Consider the following 21,129-nt stretch of genomic DNA (forward strand, 5'->3'; position numbering starts at 1 on the left):
TTGTAATTGTTTAAAAATTGTGTTTTTTTTGCAGACACTAGATAATTCACAAGACAATGAGTTGCGGACACACCTACAGATCTTCCATGACCATACAGATGAGGATTATGAAGAGTTCTCACATAGATACGATAATGCCAGGCTTGACTTTGAATATCCTTTCTGTTCTAAGTCTCAACCAGCAAAGGTTACCCATCCCCCATGGTATCTCATTAAGGGGGAGCACTGAACTAGTGTAATGCCTGAGTGCAGTTAATGTAGTTTTCTTTGATATCATTCTGATTGATAAGCTAGGTTGGTAGAGCACAAAACCTCCGGTCAGGAGATTCCAGATTTGGCATTTCTTCACTGTGGGGACTGACTAAAGGCAGTGCCTCTAAGGTCATGCATCCTCCACCTCTGATTAATGTGTATAAAGGTTAATCAGTTACTTGTGGAGAACAGATTAGTCCTTGAATCCAGGAACACTGGTTAAATTTACAGAGACACAAATATTGCAGAAATTCTGGAGAAAAAAGACATTCAACCAAACAAATCTAAATGTGTCAGTTTCAGAATAGTCTGCTTTTTGTCCTCCATTACTTGCAGAGAACAACCTTATACTTGTATTAAATATAAAAAAAAATGGAAAGAGTAGCCAACCACCATAGACAACTAAATTACTGGTCAAAATGGTGTTTAAACCGTCAAAGAGTAAGAGAGAACAGAAATAAAGATTTCATTAGCACTACATCATTGCTATGTATCTGTTCTGAATATTTCCATGAAGTGACGTTTATCGTACATGTTTCTGTCGTAAGCTTTAAAATGGGAGTGTATTTAAGACTAGGTATGAATAACTTCTGATCAAACTTTTGTCTTAAGTTTTGTTCTCCTTAACTGTGCGTACAGATGCTGAACAGTGTTTTCATATAGTACACAACTCAGTAAAAGACACAGTGGCGGGACCATATTTTCTATCTATAATGCAGCATTTATTATGTGTCAGAGATGACTTGTATGCAAGGTAAGATTTTTTTTAAGTTTTGAGCAAAAAAAAATGTTAGGAATCAAATTTTTTATGTTGATTAATCAGTCCAAATCATCAGTGTTTAATTGCTGAAAGCATATGTATCATTAATTACCCAGATTGGTCCAAAAAACTATCTTTCTAAAAGCTAGACAATGAAATTACTCCGTGGCTGAGTGGTTAAGGTCGCTGACTTTGAATCTTTTGCCCCTCACCAGTGTGGGTTGGAGCCTCACTCGAGGCATTGATCCAGCTTATGGAAGGTCGGTGTTTCTACCCAGGTGTCTGCTCGTGATGGAATAATGCCTGGAGGGGCACCTGGGGCCTTCCTCCACCATCAAAGCTGGAAAGTCACCATATGACCTATAATTTTGTCGGTGCGAATTTAAACCAAACAAAACATTTATTGTCATTAAAACATGCGGTTGAAAGTTACATTGAACTTCATTCATCCAAGTATTAACGAACCAGGCGTCATGCAGCTATTTGGTGTCATAATGTTCTTATGTCGTCCCATGTGTCAACCATTGTTTATTATATAAGGCTTGACTTTATTCTTTGTTAAACTGACAAGCAAATCAAACTATGTAAGAATATATATCTAAAAAATCATTTCACATGGATATATATGGATAAAAATGGCAAGGCCTCACCATTGATTAATGTGGCAGAGTTGTCATTGACTTGTTATTAATGGTACTTTAGTTCTGTAAAACTGGTAAGGTTAGCTGACCACCATTACACAGTGTTTATGAAAGGCATTTGACCTATATGAAACAAACTATAATCTTAAAAAAAAGGCATTTGATTTACTTAATATATGACTGTTTCAGACCGCAGTACTACAAATTGATAGAGGAATGTGTTACTCAGATTGTACTTCACAGGTCTGGAGTAGACCCGGATTTTAGACTCACCAAGAAATTTGAAATAGATGTTGAACCATTACTTAGTAAGTAGAATAATAAATGTTCCTTTTAATGCAAATTATTACTGTAATGCTTGATTTTGGTGCCAAAGTCACTAAAACTTACGACTTTCGGAACTTCTAGTAAGATGTTACATCATGTAATATGATCCCAGTAAAAGAAGTCAAGTGAGGAAGCTATCAGCTGGCTTCACTGTGGAAGGCTGTGATTCTACATGGTGCCTGCTCATGCCTCAAGTAATGCACTGAGGGGCACCAAGAATTCTTCCTCCACTCTGTGGCCAATTGGTTAAGGTTTCTGACTTCATATTTCTTGCCCATCATTGATACGGGTTCGAAACCTTGCTTGAGTTGTAGAATTCTTCATTTGAGGAAGCCATCCAGCTGACTTACGGAAGGTTGGTGGTTCAACCCAGATGCTCGTTTTTGATGAAATAATGCCTGCATGGGCACCTGGGGTCTTCCTTAACCATGGAAAGTCGCCATGTTGGTGTCTTACATTGAACCTTTAAAAAAGAAGAAAAAATCCTCCACCATTAGATAATCGGAAAGTTAACATAGTGTCATTGTGACATAAATCTCATCAAAACAGACAAATAACCAGAGCATTAGTTTTGATTCCTTGTATTTTTTTTGGAGTTTGTTTGGTAAGACACAAAGAATATACATGTATAATTAAAACTGTTAGCTTCAATTTGCAGATACTTTAAGTGAAAAATCAAAATTTGAAGATAATGAAGTATCAGTGGTAGAAATCAATTCCAAACTCGAGACTGCGCTAACAGCAAAACAAGAATCAGAAGCTAAAGTTCTCACAATGGAAGATAAAATAAAGAGATACGAGGAGGAATTGTCGAATTTAAAAGAAAAGGTGAGCCAAATGTGTTCTGTTTATTCCAATATCTGCATTTTGGGTTTTGTTGCATTCTAATTATAATATTGAGATGTAAAAATATACATGATTGTACCCATTTGTGATAATTTTTGTGAAATCCATAAAAAATATATGTAATTCAGTAAAATTCTGCAATCAAGACTGCAGCTCTTACAGAAATGTATTGTCAAGTTTGTCTCCTTGATTAGACCATAGAAACTGACTAAATAGCATTTTGCTGTGTTTGGGTTGCAAAGTAAAACTTTGATCATTTAATGTATTGTAAATGTCAGTCTGAGTATAAAGTTCTCACTGCTTTCGGATGATAGGTGTGATGAGTTATCAACTTACAGGCAGGGGGGACTGTTGATTGTTTTAACCTTTGCCCTGCTAAATTTCTAAAATGGACTGGTCCATCATTCAGTTTGAGCAATTCCACTTGTTATTCAAAGGGGTTTTCACTGAAAATTAACTGACTAAATAGCGAACAGTGCAGACCAAGAACACAGATATGCAGGTTGATCTTGGTCTGCACTGTCGCAAAGGCAAATACACTTGCTGCCTGCATGCTAAATGTTAAGCATTCCAAACAGCAATACAGTTACTATCAGTGGATCTGAAAATAGCAGACTGGTACCAGTTTTGGCAAAAATGTTGATCTACAATACAAATAAATCTATTCTTCAAAAAATGCAACCGAAATACCCTGTTGGTCTTATTTCATAGCAGAACTTTACTGTGCACTTTATTACTTGTATATCTCGTATCTATAGGGTTCTATAAACAATAACTTCTTTTTCAGTATAAATGTTGTAATAATGATAATAATAATTAGAATAACTGAGGGGTGTTACCATATTTCTACAAACTAGACCTGTATCAGTACTTAGTGTATTCAGTGCCCTTGAGGTCACTGTGAGCTTATATTTGTATGTTATGTAGGAGGCGACCTGGCGCCAAGATGACGCTTGTTTACGTCCTTTAGAAAATACGGATGAAAAGAATTCTTTAATGGTACAGCAATTTATTTTCATAGGTAATCAAGAGGTTGAGATTTCATACAAATTTATAGGTAGATTTATGTTAAAATTTCCATCTTAACTTTTTTTTTTCCACAAAGTCAAGATGAAATTAAAAATGAAAAAAATCTTGTCATTGTTATAAATTGTTGCAAATACTTTTTGACACGCTTATACTGAAATCTCAGTGTCTCTTGCGGTTTAGTGTTTACCAATGCATTGATCTAGATAACAATTACAGAATACAGTAGGTGGTTAAGGTTGCATTAAAGGGGCACAATGATTGATTTATGTTGTTGTTTTTTCGTAAATTTAGAAATCAAATTTAAAAAAGATAGAAATTACTTTTATCTAAAAGTAATTGAGAAAATTAGGGTAATACAGTCATTAAATTATTTTGATTCATAGTTTTTGATAGTCCATGGACATTGCTATCTCCTTGATACTATGATATACTCTGGGAGGGGTGCCCCTTTAAGGTTATATGTAATAATGAATGTTTAGATTTCAGCTGTATCAGGGCTAGCATGTTTAAGTAATAGAAAATATTTATACAATGCCTGTTACACCATAGGAAAAAAAAAATCATAAAATATGTAATTGCATGTATATATTCATAAATGTTTGAAACAAAACATCAACAAGCTACTGTCTATTATGTCTATTCATTTTGTTTAATGATAAAATAGATTAAAGAGAAAATTAAATAATGTGAAATATCAGGTTGAAAAGAATCATGGAGATGTAAGGATGCTTTGTATGCAGTTCGCCAAAACTTTGTGATTGTTTACAAATTGATTTATAGTGTTTTTAGCTCGACTATTCGAAGAATAGTCTAGCTATTCTACTCATCCTGGCGTCGGCGTCGGCGTCACACCTTGGTTAAGTTTTTGCATGCAAGTACATACAGCTATCATTTAAAGGCATATAGCTTTGAAACTTATTTATTTTTTTTCTAGGTCAATTACCTACCTCTCTGGGTCAAGTCCCATAACTCTGACATGTATTTTGAGCAAATTATGCCCCCTTTTGGACTTAGAAAATTTTGGTTAAAGTTTTACATGCAAGTTACTATCTCCAAAACTAATGCAGATATTGAATTGAAACCTCACATGTGTCTTCGGGATTATAAAACTAGTTGATAGCACCAAGTCCCATAACTCTGACCTTCATTTTGGCCAAATTATGCCCCCTTTTGGACTTAGAAAATTCTGGTTAAAGTTTTGCATGCAAGTACATACAGCTATTACTAAAAGGCATATAGATTTGAAACTTATTTTTTCTTTTTCTAGATCAATTAACTACCTCACTGCGTCAAGCCCAATAACTCTGACATGTATTTTGGCCAAATTATGCCCCCTTTTGGACTTAGAAAATTCTGGTTAAAGTTTAACATGCAAGTTACTATCCCCAAAACTAATGCAGATATTGAATTGAAACTTAACAATGTTTCTTCGGGGTTATAAAACTAGTTGATAACATCAAGTCCCATAACTCTGATATGTATTTTGGTCAAATTATGTCCCCTTTCGAACTTAAAACTCTTTTGATATTTAACATTTTGGGTAATAATTTCCTGCTTCTGTGACAATATTTCGAATAGTCGAGCTTGGCTGTCTTACGGACAGCTCTTGTTTTTGTTTTTTTTTTAAATGTGTGTAGCTTATGGGCAAAGGAAGCCCACTTATGCAGAGTTCCAGTCAAGCTTGCGCTTACTTTTTAAGCAGTGACAGAAGAAAAAGAAAATTAGCAATTTAAAACATTTAAGTCTGTATTAATTTTGAGACTTACGCTATTGTTGAATACGTAGATTTTTTGTATTCAAGGAACGAAAACTCCAGCTATGCATGTTTGAAAGCATAGTATTGTAGAAAATGGATTCAAATTGTAAGAGTGATATAAAAAGAAGAATGCTGAAAAGTGATAATTTTGAATCTAAACCTTTATTTTAGAAACCCGATAATCCAAATGTAAGTTATGAAGGTATAAATATGGAGGTATTTGAAGTATATCTTCTGCTTTCGGATTTATTTTCGCCACTATAAATCAATAAAACTGCATTATTATTATAATTATTAACATTATTATTTTTACGCATGGTTTGCTATATCAGATGAAGGCGGATCAACAGGCGGCCCTTGAGGCAAAATTAACACAACAAAAGCCTGCTGCGCCACCTGACAAACAGATGGTCGTCTGCCCGAAATGCGAGGCAGCGTCTAAATCATCTGCCGAGGAACTGGTGTGTGAATCTTAGATATAAGTATAGACACTCCATTGCATGTGTGCGTGTGTGTATATATTTAGCACTGTTCCCTTTCATTTACTGATAACACAACTTTTTTCAGTATATTTCCCATTTACTGTCATACAGACCTATTCCATCCTATAAATTTCCTTCCCATCCTTAGCAGTATCGTTTCCAAGGGTATCTTCTGCTCTAAAAGTTTCTTTTAGTGTTCCAATACTTTTCACAAACTTTTACCAAATAAATTTCCAGTATCTTTTCTATGGTTAGATGCTGGTTATATTCTTCCTGTATACCTACAAACACCATCCTGTTTCTTGCGTAACTTGTGCACTGATGTAAAATTTCACAGAAATGTATTTTCCAGACACAGAACTATATTATAAAAGTATCTTTTCTTGTTCCAACTGTAATAAGAGAGGTCCCTGTAGGAGAATTATTTCACACTGAACATGCCCAGTTAGCTTTGAAGCACAAGACTGAATCAAGAGGTGGCTACTTTGATTCCACTGGGATGAAGCTTATGTTCTCTCACTGAAGACAACATATATGAAGCAATTTGTTCTCCACCACAGAATCATGTGGGAATTTATCAGATGCAGATAACATTGGACGGTACTGGTGGTACAGAATCCAGGAACACGTGTGCGAAATCATCATCGGTCAAACAGACTAACTAGAATATTGTTAACAACAGCTTTAAAGCGATCAGTGCAAGATAGATTAACTCCCATATGTGCCAATTTATTCATTGATAAGTAACCTAACAAAGGAAATGCATGTTGTTTTAATATTTTGCACAAGGTATGATGACCATGGTTAAAGCTGACCTTTGTATATCATTAAAAAGATCTTTACTTGACGTGTGTGTGTGTGTGTGTGTGTGTGTGTGTGTGTGTGTGTGTGTTAACGCCAGAGCTTTCAAAAGCTTTTAAATTAATATAACAACAGGGGTGTAGTCACTGATATTTTGATTTAGTGGCCAGATGTTGCCATTTGGGATTTTGCTGTAAATTTTCTTGCACACTGCTTTGTAAAAATTGTATTTCTAAGAGAAAATTTGCAGGTATGTAAGATAAGCTGTCATGATTTTAATGATTAACACATGGACTGCCATAGGTGAAGAAATTTTGTAGGTACCGCACCGGCACATGTCTGAATACACCTTTGTTTATTTCTAGTCTAAGACTTTCTTTTTCTATATTAACAACAGCAGGAGTGCAGTATATATACATAAAAAGAATTCTGTATTTTATTATAATTTTCTGCTTATTTTAATATGAAATCACTTACACCTTGGCCTAAATTTTCTTGAGGGTTATTTAGTGTTTCATGTCATGTACTTCTAATTCTTTGTTTCCAGATCTTAAATTAAAACTGAATATTAGATATTTTTCGTCTAGTGGCCTCATTAATTTAAATGAAACATGTAAATAAATGTTTATAGAAATAGTATCATCAGGATGAAAGTTTTCAGAAACACTCATTAATTTAAATGAAACATGTAAATAAATGTTTATAGAAATAGTATCATCAGGATGAAAGTTTTCAGAAACAAACAAACCCATTATACTGCTTTGAGAAAAAATTAGGGTTGACAAGCATTTTGTTACCAGTTTTTGCAAGTTAAGGGGAAATAAGTAATGGAAGAAATCTGCTAAGAATTTAAATGTTGTTGTCTCCCTTTAACTGTATGCTACAGTATTGTCTATATTCTGTTCCTTGTACATGTAATTTGTGACAGTGATGGGCTGAATTAATTAAATTGATTGTGCATTGTTCTTTTGCTAATCGGTAATGTTTATTGGCAGCTGATGTTAATAATAGATGAGACATTTTTATACGCCCGTTTGAAAAACGGGACGTATTATGGGAACGCCCCTGGCGGGCGGTTGGGCGGGCGGGCGGGCGGCGTCCACAGACCTTGTCCGGAGCATATCTTCTACATGCATGGAGGGATTTTGAAGAAACTTGGCACAGTTGTTCACCATCATGAGACGGAGTGTCATGCGCAAAAACCAGGTCACTAGGTCTAAGGTCAAGGTCACACTTAGAGGTCAAAGGTCAAATTCAAGAATGACTTTGTCCGGAGCATATCTTCTTCATGCATGGAGGGATTTTGATGAAAGTTGGCACAATTGTTCATCATCATGAGACAGAGTGTCATGCGCAAAAACCAGGTCCCTAGGTCTAAGGTCAAGGTCACACTTAGAGGTCAAAGGATACAAGAATGAAAAATTCAAGAATGACTTTGTCCGGAGCATATCTTCTTCATGCATGGAATGATTTTGATGTAGCTTGGCACAGTTGTTCACCATAATGAGAGGGAGTGTCATGCGCAAGAACCAGGTCCCTAGGTCTAAGGTCAAGGTCACACTTAGAGGTCAAAGGATACAATAATGAAAACTTTGTCCGGAGCATATCTTCTTCATGTATGAATGGATTTTGATGTAGCTTGGCACAATTGTTCACCATGATGAGACGGAGTGTCATGCACAAGAACCATGTCCCTAGGGGTAAGGTCAAGGTCACACTTAGAGGTCAAAGATACAAGAATGAAAACTTTGTCCGGAGCATTTCTTCTTCATGCATTGAGGGATTTTGATACAACTTGGCACAGTTGTTCACCATCATGAGACGGAGTGTCATGCGCAGGAACCAGGTCCCTAGGTCTAAGGTCAAGGTCACACTTACAGGCCAAAGGTCTGATACAAGAATGACTTGTCCGGTGCATTTCTACTTCATGCATGGAGGGATTTTGATGTAACTTGGCACAATTGTACACCATCTTGAGATGGAGTGTCATGCACTGGTCCCTTCTTTTGAATTACTTCCCTTTGCTGTTACTATAAATAGCTTATATTCTAACTTTTTCATTACAAGTCGTAGGGAAAAATCGAGACCACTTTTCTGTAGTACAACATGCATGTTACATCCAATTCTGAGGTGTATTTTGAGGTATCTCTACCTGGTAAGGATTTTTGTGTGGACTTAGAATTTTTTTGGGGGGGGGGGGATTTTTTTTTTTTTTTTTTTTTTTTTAAAGATTAACTTCCCTTAGTTGTTACTATAAATAACTTACATTGTAATTTTTTTATAATTGACCGTAGGGAAAAACCAAGACTACTTTTCTGTGGTACACAATGATGTTACTTTCAAATTTTGGGTGTATTTTAAGGTATCTTGACCTGGTAATGATTTTTTTTTTTGTGGACTTAGAAAAATAAAAGAATTACAATAATTTCTAAAAAAAAAACAACATTGTAAACAACTAGAAAATTAAAATTCCATTTGCAAATACAGGTGCTAATGTAAAGAAATTTGCTGTGACGGGCATATATTGTGACATTCTGGCACTCTTGTTCTTTTTATGCCCCCGGCATCTACTGATGCGGGAGGCATATAGTGATAGTCCTGTCCGTCCGTATGAGGTTAACCAAATGGGGCCATTTCGTCTAGCATCAATACCCCTTACTAGAATGACTTGATACTAATGCAGATGTAACCTGTGACCATTCTCCATCTTCAGACATCACCTGACCTCAGTTTGACCTTGACCTTGGCCTCATTTTGGACTTAGGTTGCTTTATATTGGCCATCTCTTGGTTAACCAAATGGGACCGTTTCGTCTAGCATCAATACCCCTTACTAGAATGACTTGATACTAATGCAGATGTAACCTGTGACCATTCCCCATCTTCAGACATCACCTGACCTCAGTTTGACCTTGACCTTGACCTCATTTTGGACTTAGGTTGCTTTATATGGGCCATCTCTTGGTTAACCAAATGGGACCGTTTCGTCTAGCATTAATACCGCTTACAAGAATGAGTTGATACTAATACAGATGTAACCTGTGACCATTCCTCATCTTCAAACATCACCTGACCTCAGTTTGACCTTGACCTCGTTTTGGACTTAGGTTGCTTTGTATTGACAAGGATGCCACCGGTGGCATCAAGCGTTTATTGAACGCAGCTTCTTGTTTAAGGTGTTTTCTTTCTGAACATTGTTAATGGCTCTGTTTTAAGTGCAAAAATGTATTAACAATGTAGGTGTAACTTTGCTGTGAAATTTAATTCAATTTCTCTGGAAGAAAATTGGTAAACATTCCTAAAAAGAAGCCATTAAAGACATTTAGGGCCATCTCTTCATTATTAGTCTTGTTATTTTCACAAAAAGTAGTAAGAAGCGTATGCTAGACTTTCATACTTATGGCATTTTTGTGATGCCTTTGAAATTAGCACTGTTTTCAAAGACTGTTGATAGCCCACCCACTCAGCTAGGGAGTGACATGGGAGAGTGTCAGTCTTCAGTAACATGTGTTTGATCTTTGTGTGGGATTATTATGTATACTTAGCTCATTTAACAGAAGATGGTGTGTCTAAAATCATTCATCCTGAGACTTTAAAATCAAATTAGGAAAGCTTTAAATATTACTTATGGTAAACAAGTTAGTACTGAATATGGTGAAAATTTAACTGATTATATTTACATAATGTAATTACTGCTTAAAATTATTGTCAAGTGGTATCACAAGCTCTAACAGACAAACTTTGTATGAAGCCAGACACATTTTAATGAGGGTTTAGATTCTAAATTCTTATAATAATTATTATGAATAAGTGGTCAGTGATATTATTTGTCGGCTGAATTTTTGTATATTGCAATGGGATGTTAATGAAAAGGACTTCCTTGCCGCTGTTTATTTTACCACATGTTGGTGTACTGAAACTTACACTTACATTATTTCATTGGCATCAAGGCTGTTCCATATAAAGCACTGCCCACTTAATAATTTTTAGCTTGACTATTCTAAAAGTAGGCAGAGCTATTGCACTCACCCATTTAACAGAGTCTGCATCAGCATTTGTGTCCTAATTTGGTTTATGTCTTGTATATTAGTTGGTATTCCAGTAACCACTTTAGGGAATGGATTGAAACTTCACACTCTTGTTTACTGTGATGATCTGCTGTGCATTGCACAGGTTCCATAACTCTATTTTGCATCTTCTATGTGTTGTTTTCTCTTTTGGATGCAGCAATTTTTGGTTAATGATGATCTGAGACGCTGATCACAGGTTCCATAACTTTATTTTTTACATTTTCATAAAGTTATGCCCCTTTTTCTACTTGATATTCAACAATTTAACTTTTCTAGTGACAGGGCTTTTGAATAGATGAGCACTACTGTCCTCTGACAGCTCTTGCCGCATTTTACAGTCTGTGTTTTAGATAGTTTTTATGCCCCCGAAGGGAGGCATATAGTTTTTGAACCGACTGTCTGTCGGTCTGTCGGTCTGTCCGCATTTTTCGTGTCCGGTCCATATCTTTGTCATCGATGGATGGATTTTCAAATAACTTGGCATGAATGTGTACCACAGTAAGACGACGTGTCGCGCGCAAGACCCAGGTCCGTACCTCAAAGGTCAAGGTCACACTTAGACATTAAAGGTTATTGCATTGATGGGCGTGTCCGGTCCATATCTTTGTCATCGATGGATGGATTTTCAAATAACTTGGCATGAATGTGTACCACAGTAAGACGATGTGTCGCGCGCAAGACCCAGGTCCATACCTCAAAGGTCAAGGTCACACTTAGACATTAAGGGATAGTGCATTGATGGGCGTGTCCGGTCCATATCTTTGTCATCGATGGATGGATTTTCAAATAACTTGGCATGAATGTGTACCACAGTAAGACGACGTGTCGCGCGCAAGACCCAGGTCCGTAGCTCAAAGGTCAAGGTCACACTTAGACATTAAGGGATAGTGCATTGATGGGCGTGTCCGGTCCATATCTTTGTCATCGATGGATGGATTTTCAAATAACTTGGCATGAATGTGTACCACAGTAAGACGACGTGTCATGCGCAAGACCCAGGTCCGTAGCTCAAAGGTCAAGGTCACACTTAGATGTTAAAGGTCTTTTTTCATAATAGTGCATTGATGGGCGTGTCCGGTCCATATCTTTGTCATTCATGCATGGATTTTAAAATAACTACGCATAAATGTGTGACACAGTAAGACGACGTGTCGCGCGCAAGACCCAGCTCCGTAGGTCAAAGGTCCTAAACTCGAACATCGGCCATAACTATTCATTTAAAGTGCCATCGGGGGCATGTGTCATCCTATGGAGACAGCTCTTGTTCAATATTTATTCTCTTTGAATTAAAATAAGAAAGCTAGGTTCAGGCAAAGCTGCACATTTCTGATTATTTTTAGCACTTATAATTATGAGTGGTATATATTTGCTTTGTATACGTTTCCCTTAGCTTTAGGTAGAAGCTCAAGTTTTGATATCGACTGAATATTATAGCTATTTTAGCTCCCATCTGTGCAGCTGTAGAATAGTGGTTAAGTTTCCAATTTAAGTTGATTAAAATTTTTTAAGTTGATTGAAAAACATGCTTATATAAAAGAAGTTTATGGTAAGTGGAAGTATATTTGTATGTGTTGTAATAAGAGAATGCTGATACATTTTGTATCAATGACTCACTACAGAAATAAGACAGAAATAAAATAAAAAACAAATTGGACAGAAATGAAATCTATCATTCTTGCATGTTATCTAGATATGGTTGGTGAAGTGTAAACAAATAATATTAGCTAATCTACAACAGTTTGACAAAGTAATTACCTTTAAGAATGAGGGAGCTCTAGAGACTTGGCATGAATGAAACTGAAACAGACTGATTGTGAGGTGTTGACTAGTGTCTTATTGTCTTCTTATTTTCCATGATTTATAAGCAGATAAATTTTTTTGGAATATGGATCCAAATAGATCTCTTTGAAGTCTTAACTACATATACTTATTTATATAATTATTCTTTCGTTTTTCAGGTTTTGGATGGAGTAGGCTCACAAATATCAGCTGTGATAAATAAAGGAGGTGGTGCACCTGCCCCGCCACCTCCCCCACCACCTCCTCTACCTCCTGGGGCAGGAGCTCCCCCACCCCCACCTCCACCACCAGGAGGTGCTCCCCCACCACCTCCTCCCCCTCCATTCCCAGGAGGAGGTGTTCCTCCCCCACCTCCACCACCTGGCGGAGGTCCCCCACCACCCCCTCCACCACCTGGTGCACCAATGCCTCCAGGAATGGCTCCACCACCACCTTTTGGAGCACCTTCACCTGTATCTAAAGCACTACCACATGGAATGCAACCGAAGAAAAAATACCAAGTTAAACAGCCAATGAAAAGAGCCAACTGGAAAAAGGTAATCTTTGTTTTCTTTCAAGTATAGAATCTGTACCACATTTGCATATTTCTGGGAAAAAAATGTGTTCGGTATAAAAAATGTTGTAAATTAATAATAGTTCAAAAGCGAAAGTCATTATATTAAACGGCAATGGTGTGCCTTTTGTTGTTATTGGCATGAGAGCATTTGCAAGCCTATGAGTTTTTGGTGTGGGTTAAAGGATTTTGGTGTTTTATTTTGTTACCTTTAATAGTAAGGTAAATGAGACTATGCTATAGTTTAACTGACACATGATAAATTCAACCATTTTACAAGGCTTGATGTTAGTGAATCAATCATGAAAATACTTCAAGACACTGAAGTGGGACTAGAATTATTCAAGAGTTTTATGCTTTTCAACTCTGCAGGTTGAACCAAAACAACTGGATAAAAACTCATTCTGGGTGCAGGCAAAAGAAAGTCAATTTGAAAGTGAAGATATTCTGTCAGGACTGCAAGAAAACTTCTCTACCAAAACAGGTATAGCTTCGAAACACTACTGGCTGTATAAATTTTATATCATATATGTTGATGATCTTAACTCCTTAAGCATTAGTTTCCAAACATTTAACATCCTTGTCAATATTGTACAGCTCAACCTCTTAATAGACATTTATTGAGGGCTGCAACACTCAACAGAGGCAGACAATTCCTTTCCTTTATGTCACAAATAGTATATTGTGAAAACCATTTAGTTTAGTGGGCACAAAATTACATGGTTTTGATGAAAACGACTATTTCAAGGGATATAAATTCGTGAATTTCAACTGTTGAAAATAAAATTAATAGGAATGTTTCCTTTTCTATTGGATTTTGATTTCATGGATTGACTTAACCTCGAAATCCACAAAAATTATTCCCCCTTGAATATTAACGATTTCATGGTATACGGCAAAAATTAGTAATAGAAATTGCCATACATATCTGTTTTTGGTAAGATTCTGTGTGCTTTAATTTCAGTTAAACCTCAAACTACAGATGAACATGCTGAACAGAAACCTGCTAAGAAAGGCAAGGAGCTCAAAGTTCTTGATCCAAAATCAGGACAAAATCTTTGTAAGTGTTATTTTGTAGCCAAGAGATTTGCACCACTTTGAACAGTATTTTTTTTTCACATTTTTTAAAACAGGTCATTTGCCTCATCTCTTTGATAACCTTTCGAAATCTGTTGTTAGAAAATTGGAGTGAGTGAGTTGGGTTTTACGGTGAATCGACACAAAATGGTCATAGAAAATTGGAAGCTGAATATCATTTATTCACACTTACAAAAATAAAGCTTGTGCATAATTTTTAGCTCAACTGTTCGAAGAATAGGGGAGCTATCCTACTCGCCCCGGCGTCGGCGTGAGCGTTAGCGTGAGCGTCACAAATGTTAAAGTTTGCGTACCACCCCAAATATTTTCAAAGTCCATTGAGATATTGCTTTGATATTTTTGCATACTTGTTTACCATCATGACCCCAGTCTGTAAAAAGGAGGAGGCAACTCTATCAAGCATTTTGACTGAATTATGGCCCCTTTTCGACTTAGAATATGCTTATTGTAATGTCACGGTTTTACTCGTAGCTTATATTATACTATCAAGCACTGAGAATAGTGGAGCGCGCTGTCCACTGACAGCTCTTGTTAATTTGAATCTCTCATTTTCCAGTGGAAAAAAGGAGAACTGGTTCTTTAAATGAGGTGCATTCATGACTGGTTCTGGGACGAAAAAAAGAGAGAAGCATTTGGAGATCAGTCGTAAAAGTGCTACCTTGCCATTGTTTAATTAACAATTTATGCTAAGAAACAACCAGTCAAGCGCTGAGGTTTTGAGACTGATCTCCAAAGTGTTATAAGCTTGAGCCCATGTGATCTCAGATTTAATTGACTTGCATTGCCACTTCCCAGCATATTGTAAATATGAACTTGCTGCTTTTAAGAATATTCCTGGTAAAACAGTTTTAGGATGAAATGATGTTGTGATGATAGGACATTAGTTGCATTGGAATAAGTAGGAAGCCTCCAACCGTCCCTTTTATCTTGTGTGTATTGTGCAGTTTCGTGTGTACAGAACTTACCTGTATGTAGTAGTTTAATTATTTTGTGTTAATTTCAGCCATATTGCTGGGATCCATTAAGGTGCCTTATAAGGAGTTACATCGGCGGATAATAGAGATGGATGAAGAGAACCTCACAGCAGCTATGGTAGAACAGCTGCTCAAATACATGCCAGACCAGGACTCCCTTAACCAACTTGCTTCCATGCAGGATCACTACAATGAGCTAGCTGAACCAGAACAGTTCTGTGTTGTTGTAAGTTTAACCTTATTAGGGTAATCAGAAAATCTTTAAACTTATCATGGAGGAAAAACTATGTAGATACATGGTGTTGTGTGTATTTAAGCTTATTTATAGTTGCTAACGGTGAATCATATGAAGGACTCTTTCCAGAGTCAGAATTTAAGTAGGAAGGATTGTGTAAGAAGACAGAAGACTCACTCGCAGTTTCATAATCTTCCCTGTTTTTAGCTCACCTGTCACAAAGGGACAAGGTGAGCTTTTGTGATCACGCGGTGTCCGACGTCGGTCCATCTGTGCGTGCGTGCGTCAGTCCGTAAACTTTTGCTTGTGACCACTCTAGAGGTCACATTTTTCATGGGATCTTTATGAAAGTTGGTCAGAATGTTCACCTTGATGATATCTAGGTCAAGTTTGAAACTGGGTCACGTGCCGTCAAAAACTATGTCAGTAGGTCTAAAAATAGAAAAACCTTATGACCTCTCTAGAGGCCATATATTTCACAAGATCTTCATGAAAATTGGTCAGAACGTTCACCTTGATGATATCTAGGTCAAGTTCGAAACTGGGTCACGTGCCTTCAAAAACTAGGTCAGTAGGTCAAATAATAGAAAAACCTTGTGACCTCTCTAGAGGCCATATTTTTCATGGGATCTGTAGGAAAGTTGGTCTGAATGTTTATCTTGATGATATCTAGGTCAAGTTTGAAACTGGGTCACATGCGGTCAAAAACTAGGTCAGTAGGTCTAAAAATAGAAAAACCTTGTGACCTCTCTAGAGGCCATATATTTCATGAGAGCTTCATGACAATTGGTCAGAATGTTCACCTTGATGATATCTAGGTCAAGTTCGAAAGTGGTCACATGCCCACAAAAACTAGGTCAGTAGGTCAAATAATAGAAAAACCTTGTGACCTCTCTAGAGGCCATATTTTTCATGGGATCTGTATGAAAGTCCATCTGAATGTTCATCTTGATGATATCTAGGTCAAGTTTGAAAGTGGGTCACGTGCCATCAAAAACTAGGTCAGTAGGTCAAATAATAGAAAAACATTGTGACCTCTCTAAAGGCCATATTTTTCATGGGATCTGTATGAAAGTTGGTCTGAATGTTCATCTTGATGATATCTAGGTCAGGTTCGAAACAGGGTCATGTGCGGTCAAAAACTAGGTCAGTAGGTCTAAAAATAGAAAAACCTTGTGACCTCTCTAGAGGCCATACTTGTGAATGGATCTCCATAAAAATTGGTCAGAATGTTCATCTTGATGATATCTAGATAAAGTTTGAAAGTGGGTCACGTGCCATCAAAAAGTAGGTCAGTAGGTCAGATAATGAAAAAACTTTGTCACCTCTCTAAAGGCCATATTTTTCATGGGATCTGTATGAAAGTTGGTATGAATGTCTATCTTGATGATATATAGGTCAAGTTTGAAACTGGGTCAACTGCGATCAAAAACTAGGTCAGTAGGTCTTGAAATAGAAAAACCTTGTGACCTCTCTAGAGGCCATACCCTTGAATGGATCTTCATGAAAATTTGTCAGAATGTTCACCTTGATGATTTCTAGGTCAAGTTCAAAACTGGGTCACGTGCCATAAAAAAGTAGGTCAGTAGGTCAAATAATAAAAAAACCTTGTGACCTCTCTAGAGGCCATACTTTTCATGGGATCTGTATGAAAGTTGGTCTGAATGTTCATCTTGATGATATCTAGGTCAGGTTTGAAAATTGGTCAACTGCGGTCAAAAACTAGGTCAGTAGGTCTAAAATTAGAAAAATCTTTTGACCTCTCTAGAGGCCATATTTTTCAATGGATCTTCATGAAAATTGATCTGAATGTTCACCTTGATGATATCTAGGTTAGTTTTGAAACTGGGTCACGTGCAGTCAAAAACTAGGCCAGTAGGTATAAAAATAGAAAAACCTTGTGACCTCTCTAGAGGCCATATTTTTCATGAGATCTTCATGAAAATTAGTGAGAATGTTCACCTTGATATCTAGGTAAAGTTCAAAAAACAGGGTCACATACCTTTGAAAACTAGGTCAATAGGTCAAATAATAGAAAAAACCTTGTGACCTCTCTAGAGACCATATTTTTCAATGGATCTTCATGAAAATTTGTCAGAATTTTTATCTTGATAATATCTAGGTCAAGTTCAAAACTGGGTCACATGAGCTCAAAAACTAGATCACTATGTCAAATAATAGAAAAAACGACGTCATACTCAAAACTGGGTCATGTGGGAAGAGGTGAGGGATTCAGGACCATCATGGTCCTCTTGTTAAGCTTGCCAGGTGTAAATCCTCCTATCCCAATGTAAGTAATTTTAGTTGAGAGAAACTGGTGCTCAAACTCGGTACCTCTGGTTTCATAGTCAGTGACTCCTCTGGACCACTGCATCTGCTCTTACATGATGCCAGACCTAGTTTCAATAAAGCCGAATCTGGAGACCTTTTATCAGAATACATCTTTGCCATTAGTCAGTTTCAAATTTGAGCTCACATTTTATAGATGGAGACAGTAGTCTCTTAACCCTTATACTGCTAAATTTTTAGCTCACCTGTCACATAGTGACAAGGTGAGCTTTTGTGATCACCCTTCCTCCGTCGTCCGTGCGTCCGTCAACAATTTCTTGTCTGCACGATAGTGGTTTCATTTATAATTTTATTTTAACCAAACTTGCACACAACTTGTATCACTATAAGATCTCGGTTCCTTTCTTGAACTGGCCAGATCCCATTATGGGTTCCAGAGTTATGGCCCCTGAAAGGGCCAATATCAGCTATTTTGACCTTGTCTGCACAATAGCAGCTTTATTTATGATTTGATTTTTACCAAACTGGCACACAACTTGTATCACCATAAGATCTTGGTTCCTTTCTTGAACTGGCCAGATTCCGTTATGGGTTCCAGAGTTATGGCCCCTGAAAGGGCCAGAATTAGCTATTTTGACCTTGTCTGCACAATAGCAGCTTCATTTATGATTTGATTTTAACCAGACTTGCACACAACTTGTATCACTATAAGATCTTGGTTCCTTTCTTGAACTGGCTAGATTCCATTATGGGTTCCAGAGTTATGGCCCCTGAAAGGGCCAGAATTAGCTCTTTAGATCTTGTCTGCACAATAGCAGCTTCATTTATGATTTGAATTTAATCAAACTTGCACAAAACTTGTGTTGCCATAAGATCTCAGTTCATTTATTGAACCGGCCAGATCCCATAATGGGTTCCAGAGTTATGGCCCCTGAAAGGGCCAGAATTAGCCATTTTGACCTTGTCTGCACAATAGCAACTTCATTTATGATTTGATTTTAACCAAACTTGCACGCAACTTGTATCACCACAAGATCTTGGTTCCTTTCTTGGACTGGCCAGATTCCTTCATGGGTTCCAGAGTTATGGCCCCTGAAAGTTCCAAAATTGGCTATTTTGGCTTTTGCAGCCATATAGAGACTTCATTTATGGTTTCTTTTTATACAAACTTCCAAAATATCTTCAACAACAATAAATCTTGAATTCCATGACAAATCAGATCCATTCGTAGGTTATTTTATATCTGATTACCTCCCCTGATTGTAGTCATAATGGATTTATATCAGTAAGTACTTATAGGACTTATTTGAAATTTCATTATTGTCATTAGTTGGACTGAGCCAATCAGGGTAGATAACCATGGACTGATTTTATGTCAAATTACCTCCCTTTATTTCAAATTAAAATGGATATATCTCCGTAACTAATGAAGATACTGATCTGAAATTTCATTTATGTCAGTAGATTTATTTGGCAGATCCTTCTTTTGTTCACTTTCAACAGTTTTCTTTTTAATTACTTCCCTTTTACATTACTATAAATGGCTTATTTTTAGTAACTTTTTTATTATTGGCCGTAGGGAAAAACCGAGACCACTTTTCTGTGGTACAACATGGATGGTACCTCCAATTTTTAGGTGTATTTTGACATATCTGTACCTTGTAAGAATTTTTTTTTCTTTTTGGTTAAATTTCTTTCCTTTGTTGTTCCTGTCCTTTGGACTTAGATATTTTTTCTAAGGGTCTTCTTGTCCTCAAGTGCAATGATAACAGGTGAGCGATATAGGGCCATCATGGTCCTCTTGTTATAATGAACTTGACCATCTTTCAATTTGGACAGTATCATTAACTGTTAAAAGGGGTGCTTACCAAAAGATACTGATTGAATGGCGGACAGTGCAGATCATGATCAGACAAATAAATGGGCTTGTGTCATGCAGTATGTTTGTGAAAAAGCTTTTTTGGAAATGAATAGAACTTTTAGCTCACAAGAGCGCAGTGTGCTCAAGTTTAGCAATTGTAATCACACACCATCCTTAGTTCATCAACATTTTCTTCAGATTACATCTCCTCTGAAATTGATAAAGTCTGGCCTGGCCGCTCCTTTTCTTGTCCTCTTTTAAAGTTGTTCTAACAGTTCTGCTTGGTTGCACATAGGGGTCCAGAGAGCTTAAATTAGAAATATTTTCAAACAACATTTTCAAAAAGTACTGTCTGTTTTGCAATTATTTCAGAGAAATGTTCTTGTTTCCATTAAACTTTCAGAAAATCATATTTCACAAGAAGCTAGAATGCCTATATATCTGTTTGAATACCAGTGCATGTAATGATTTACTAATGCTTATAAACATGTTTTTATTGTATATTTTCAGATATCTTCCATAAAGAAATTAGTTCCAAGATTGAATGCCATGTTATTTAAGATGGGATTTGCTGAAAACCTGAATGATATTAAACCAGTAAGTAAAACGTCACAAAAAAATTCCGTAAGATATATTTATAAGAAATTCAAAAATTTCCAAAACTTAACTTATGAAAAGTAATGTTCCTTTGTTTATGTTAAACTTATAATAATGCTTGATTAATTATGATAATTTAGCATTGTAGATGAGTAATTATCACACTGGCTTTATTATTTTTAGCTCACCTGTCATGAAGTGTGAAGGTGAGCTATTTTGACCGCTTGATGTCTGTCAGGCGTAGTGTGTCGTCCGTCAACAATTTCTAAAAAAATCTTCTTGAAAACCACTGGGCAGAATTACACCAAACTTCACAGGAATGAGCCTTTGATTGCCCCCTTTCAAAATTATTCAAAGAATTGAATTCCATGCAGAACTCTGGTTGCCATGGCAACCAAAAGGAAAAACTTTAAAAATCTTCTTCTCAAAAACCAGAAGCCCTAGAGCTTAGATATGTGGTGTGAAGCATTGCCTAGTGGACCTCTACCAAATTTATTCAAATCATGACCCTGGGGTCAAAATTGACCCCGCCCCAGGGGTCACTTGATTTTACATAGGAAGATCTTTAAAAATATTCTTCTCAAAAACCAGAAGCCCTAGAACTTAGATATTCGACATGTAGCATTGCCTAGTGGACCTGTACTAAAGTTTTTCAAATCATGACCCCGGGGTCAAAATTGACCCCGCTCCAGGGGTCACTTGATTTTACATAGATTTCTATAGCAAAATCTTCAAAAAATTTAAAAAAATAAACCAGAA

General features: G+C 36.6%; 1 protein-coding gene across 9 annotated transcripts in view; it reads left to right on the forward strand.

The window, feature by feature from the left end:
• Positions 1–21,129, forward strand: part of LOC123557077 (protein diaphanous homolog 2-like) — an 82,263-nt gene that overhangs the window by 31,299 nt on the left and 29,835 nt on the right. For 6 of the 9 annotated variants that reach the window (XM_053543385.1, XM_053543384.1, XM_053543386.1 and 3 more), the window contains exons 9-18: positions 35–153; positions 890–1,006; positions 1,843–1,961; positions 2,639–2,808; positions 5,944–6,072; positions 12,922–13,299; positions 13,689–13,800; positions 14,281–14,376; positions 15,418–15,614; positions 20,284–20,370. In XM_053543385.1, coding sequence (XP_053399360.1) covers positions 35–153; positions 890–1,006; positions 1,843–1,961; positions 2,639–2,808; positions 5,944–6,072; positions 12,922–13,299; positions 13,689–13,800; positions 14,281–14,376; positions 15,418–15,614; positions 20,284–20,370 — 1,524 coding nt within the window. The remainder of the gene's footprint in view (positions 1–34; positions 154–889; positions 1,007–1,842; positions 1,962–2,638; positions 2,809–5,943; positions 6,073–12,921; positions 13,300–13,688; positions 13,801–14,280; positions 14,377–15,417; positions 15,615–20,283; positions 20,371–21,129) is intronic. The other 3 variants (XM_053543390.1, XM_053543393.1, XM_053543391.1) reach the window with 1 other exon arrangement.

The sequence above is a fragment of the Mercenaria mercenaria genome, chromosome 5 (assembly GCF_021730395.1).
Source record: "Mercenaria mercenaria strain notata chromosome 5, MADL_Memer_1, whole genome shotgun sequence".
Taxonomy (NCBI): domain Eukaryota; kingdom Metazoa; phylum Mollusca; class Bivalvia; order Venerida; family Veneridae; genus Mercenaria; species Mercenaria mercenaria.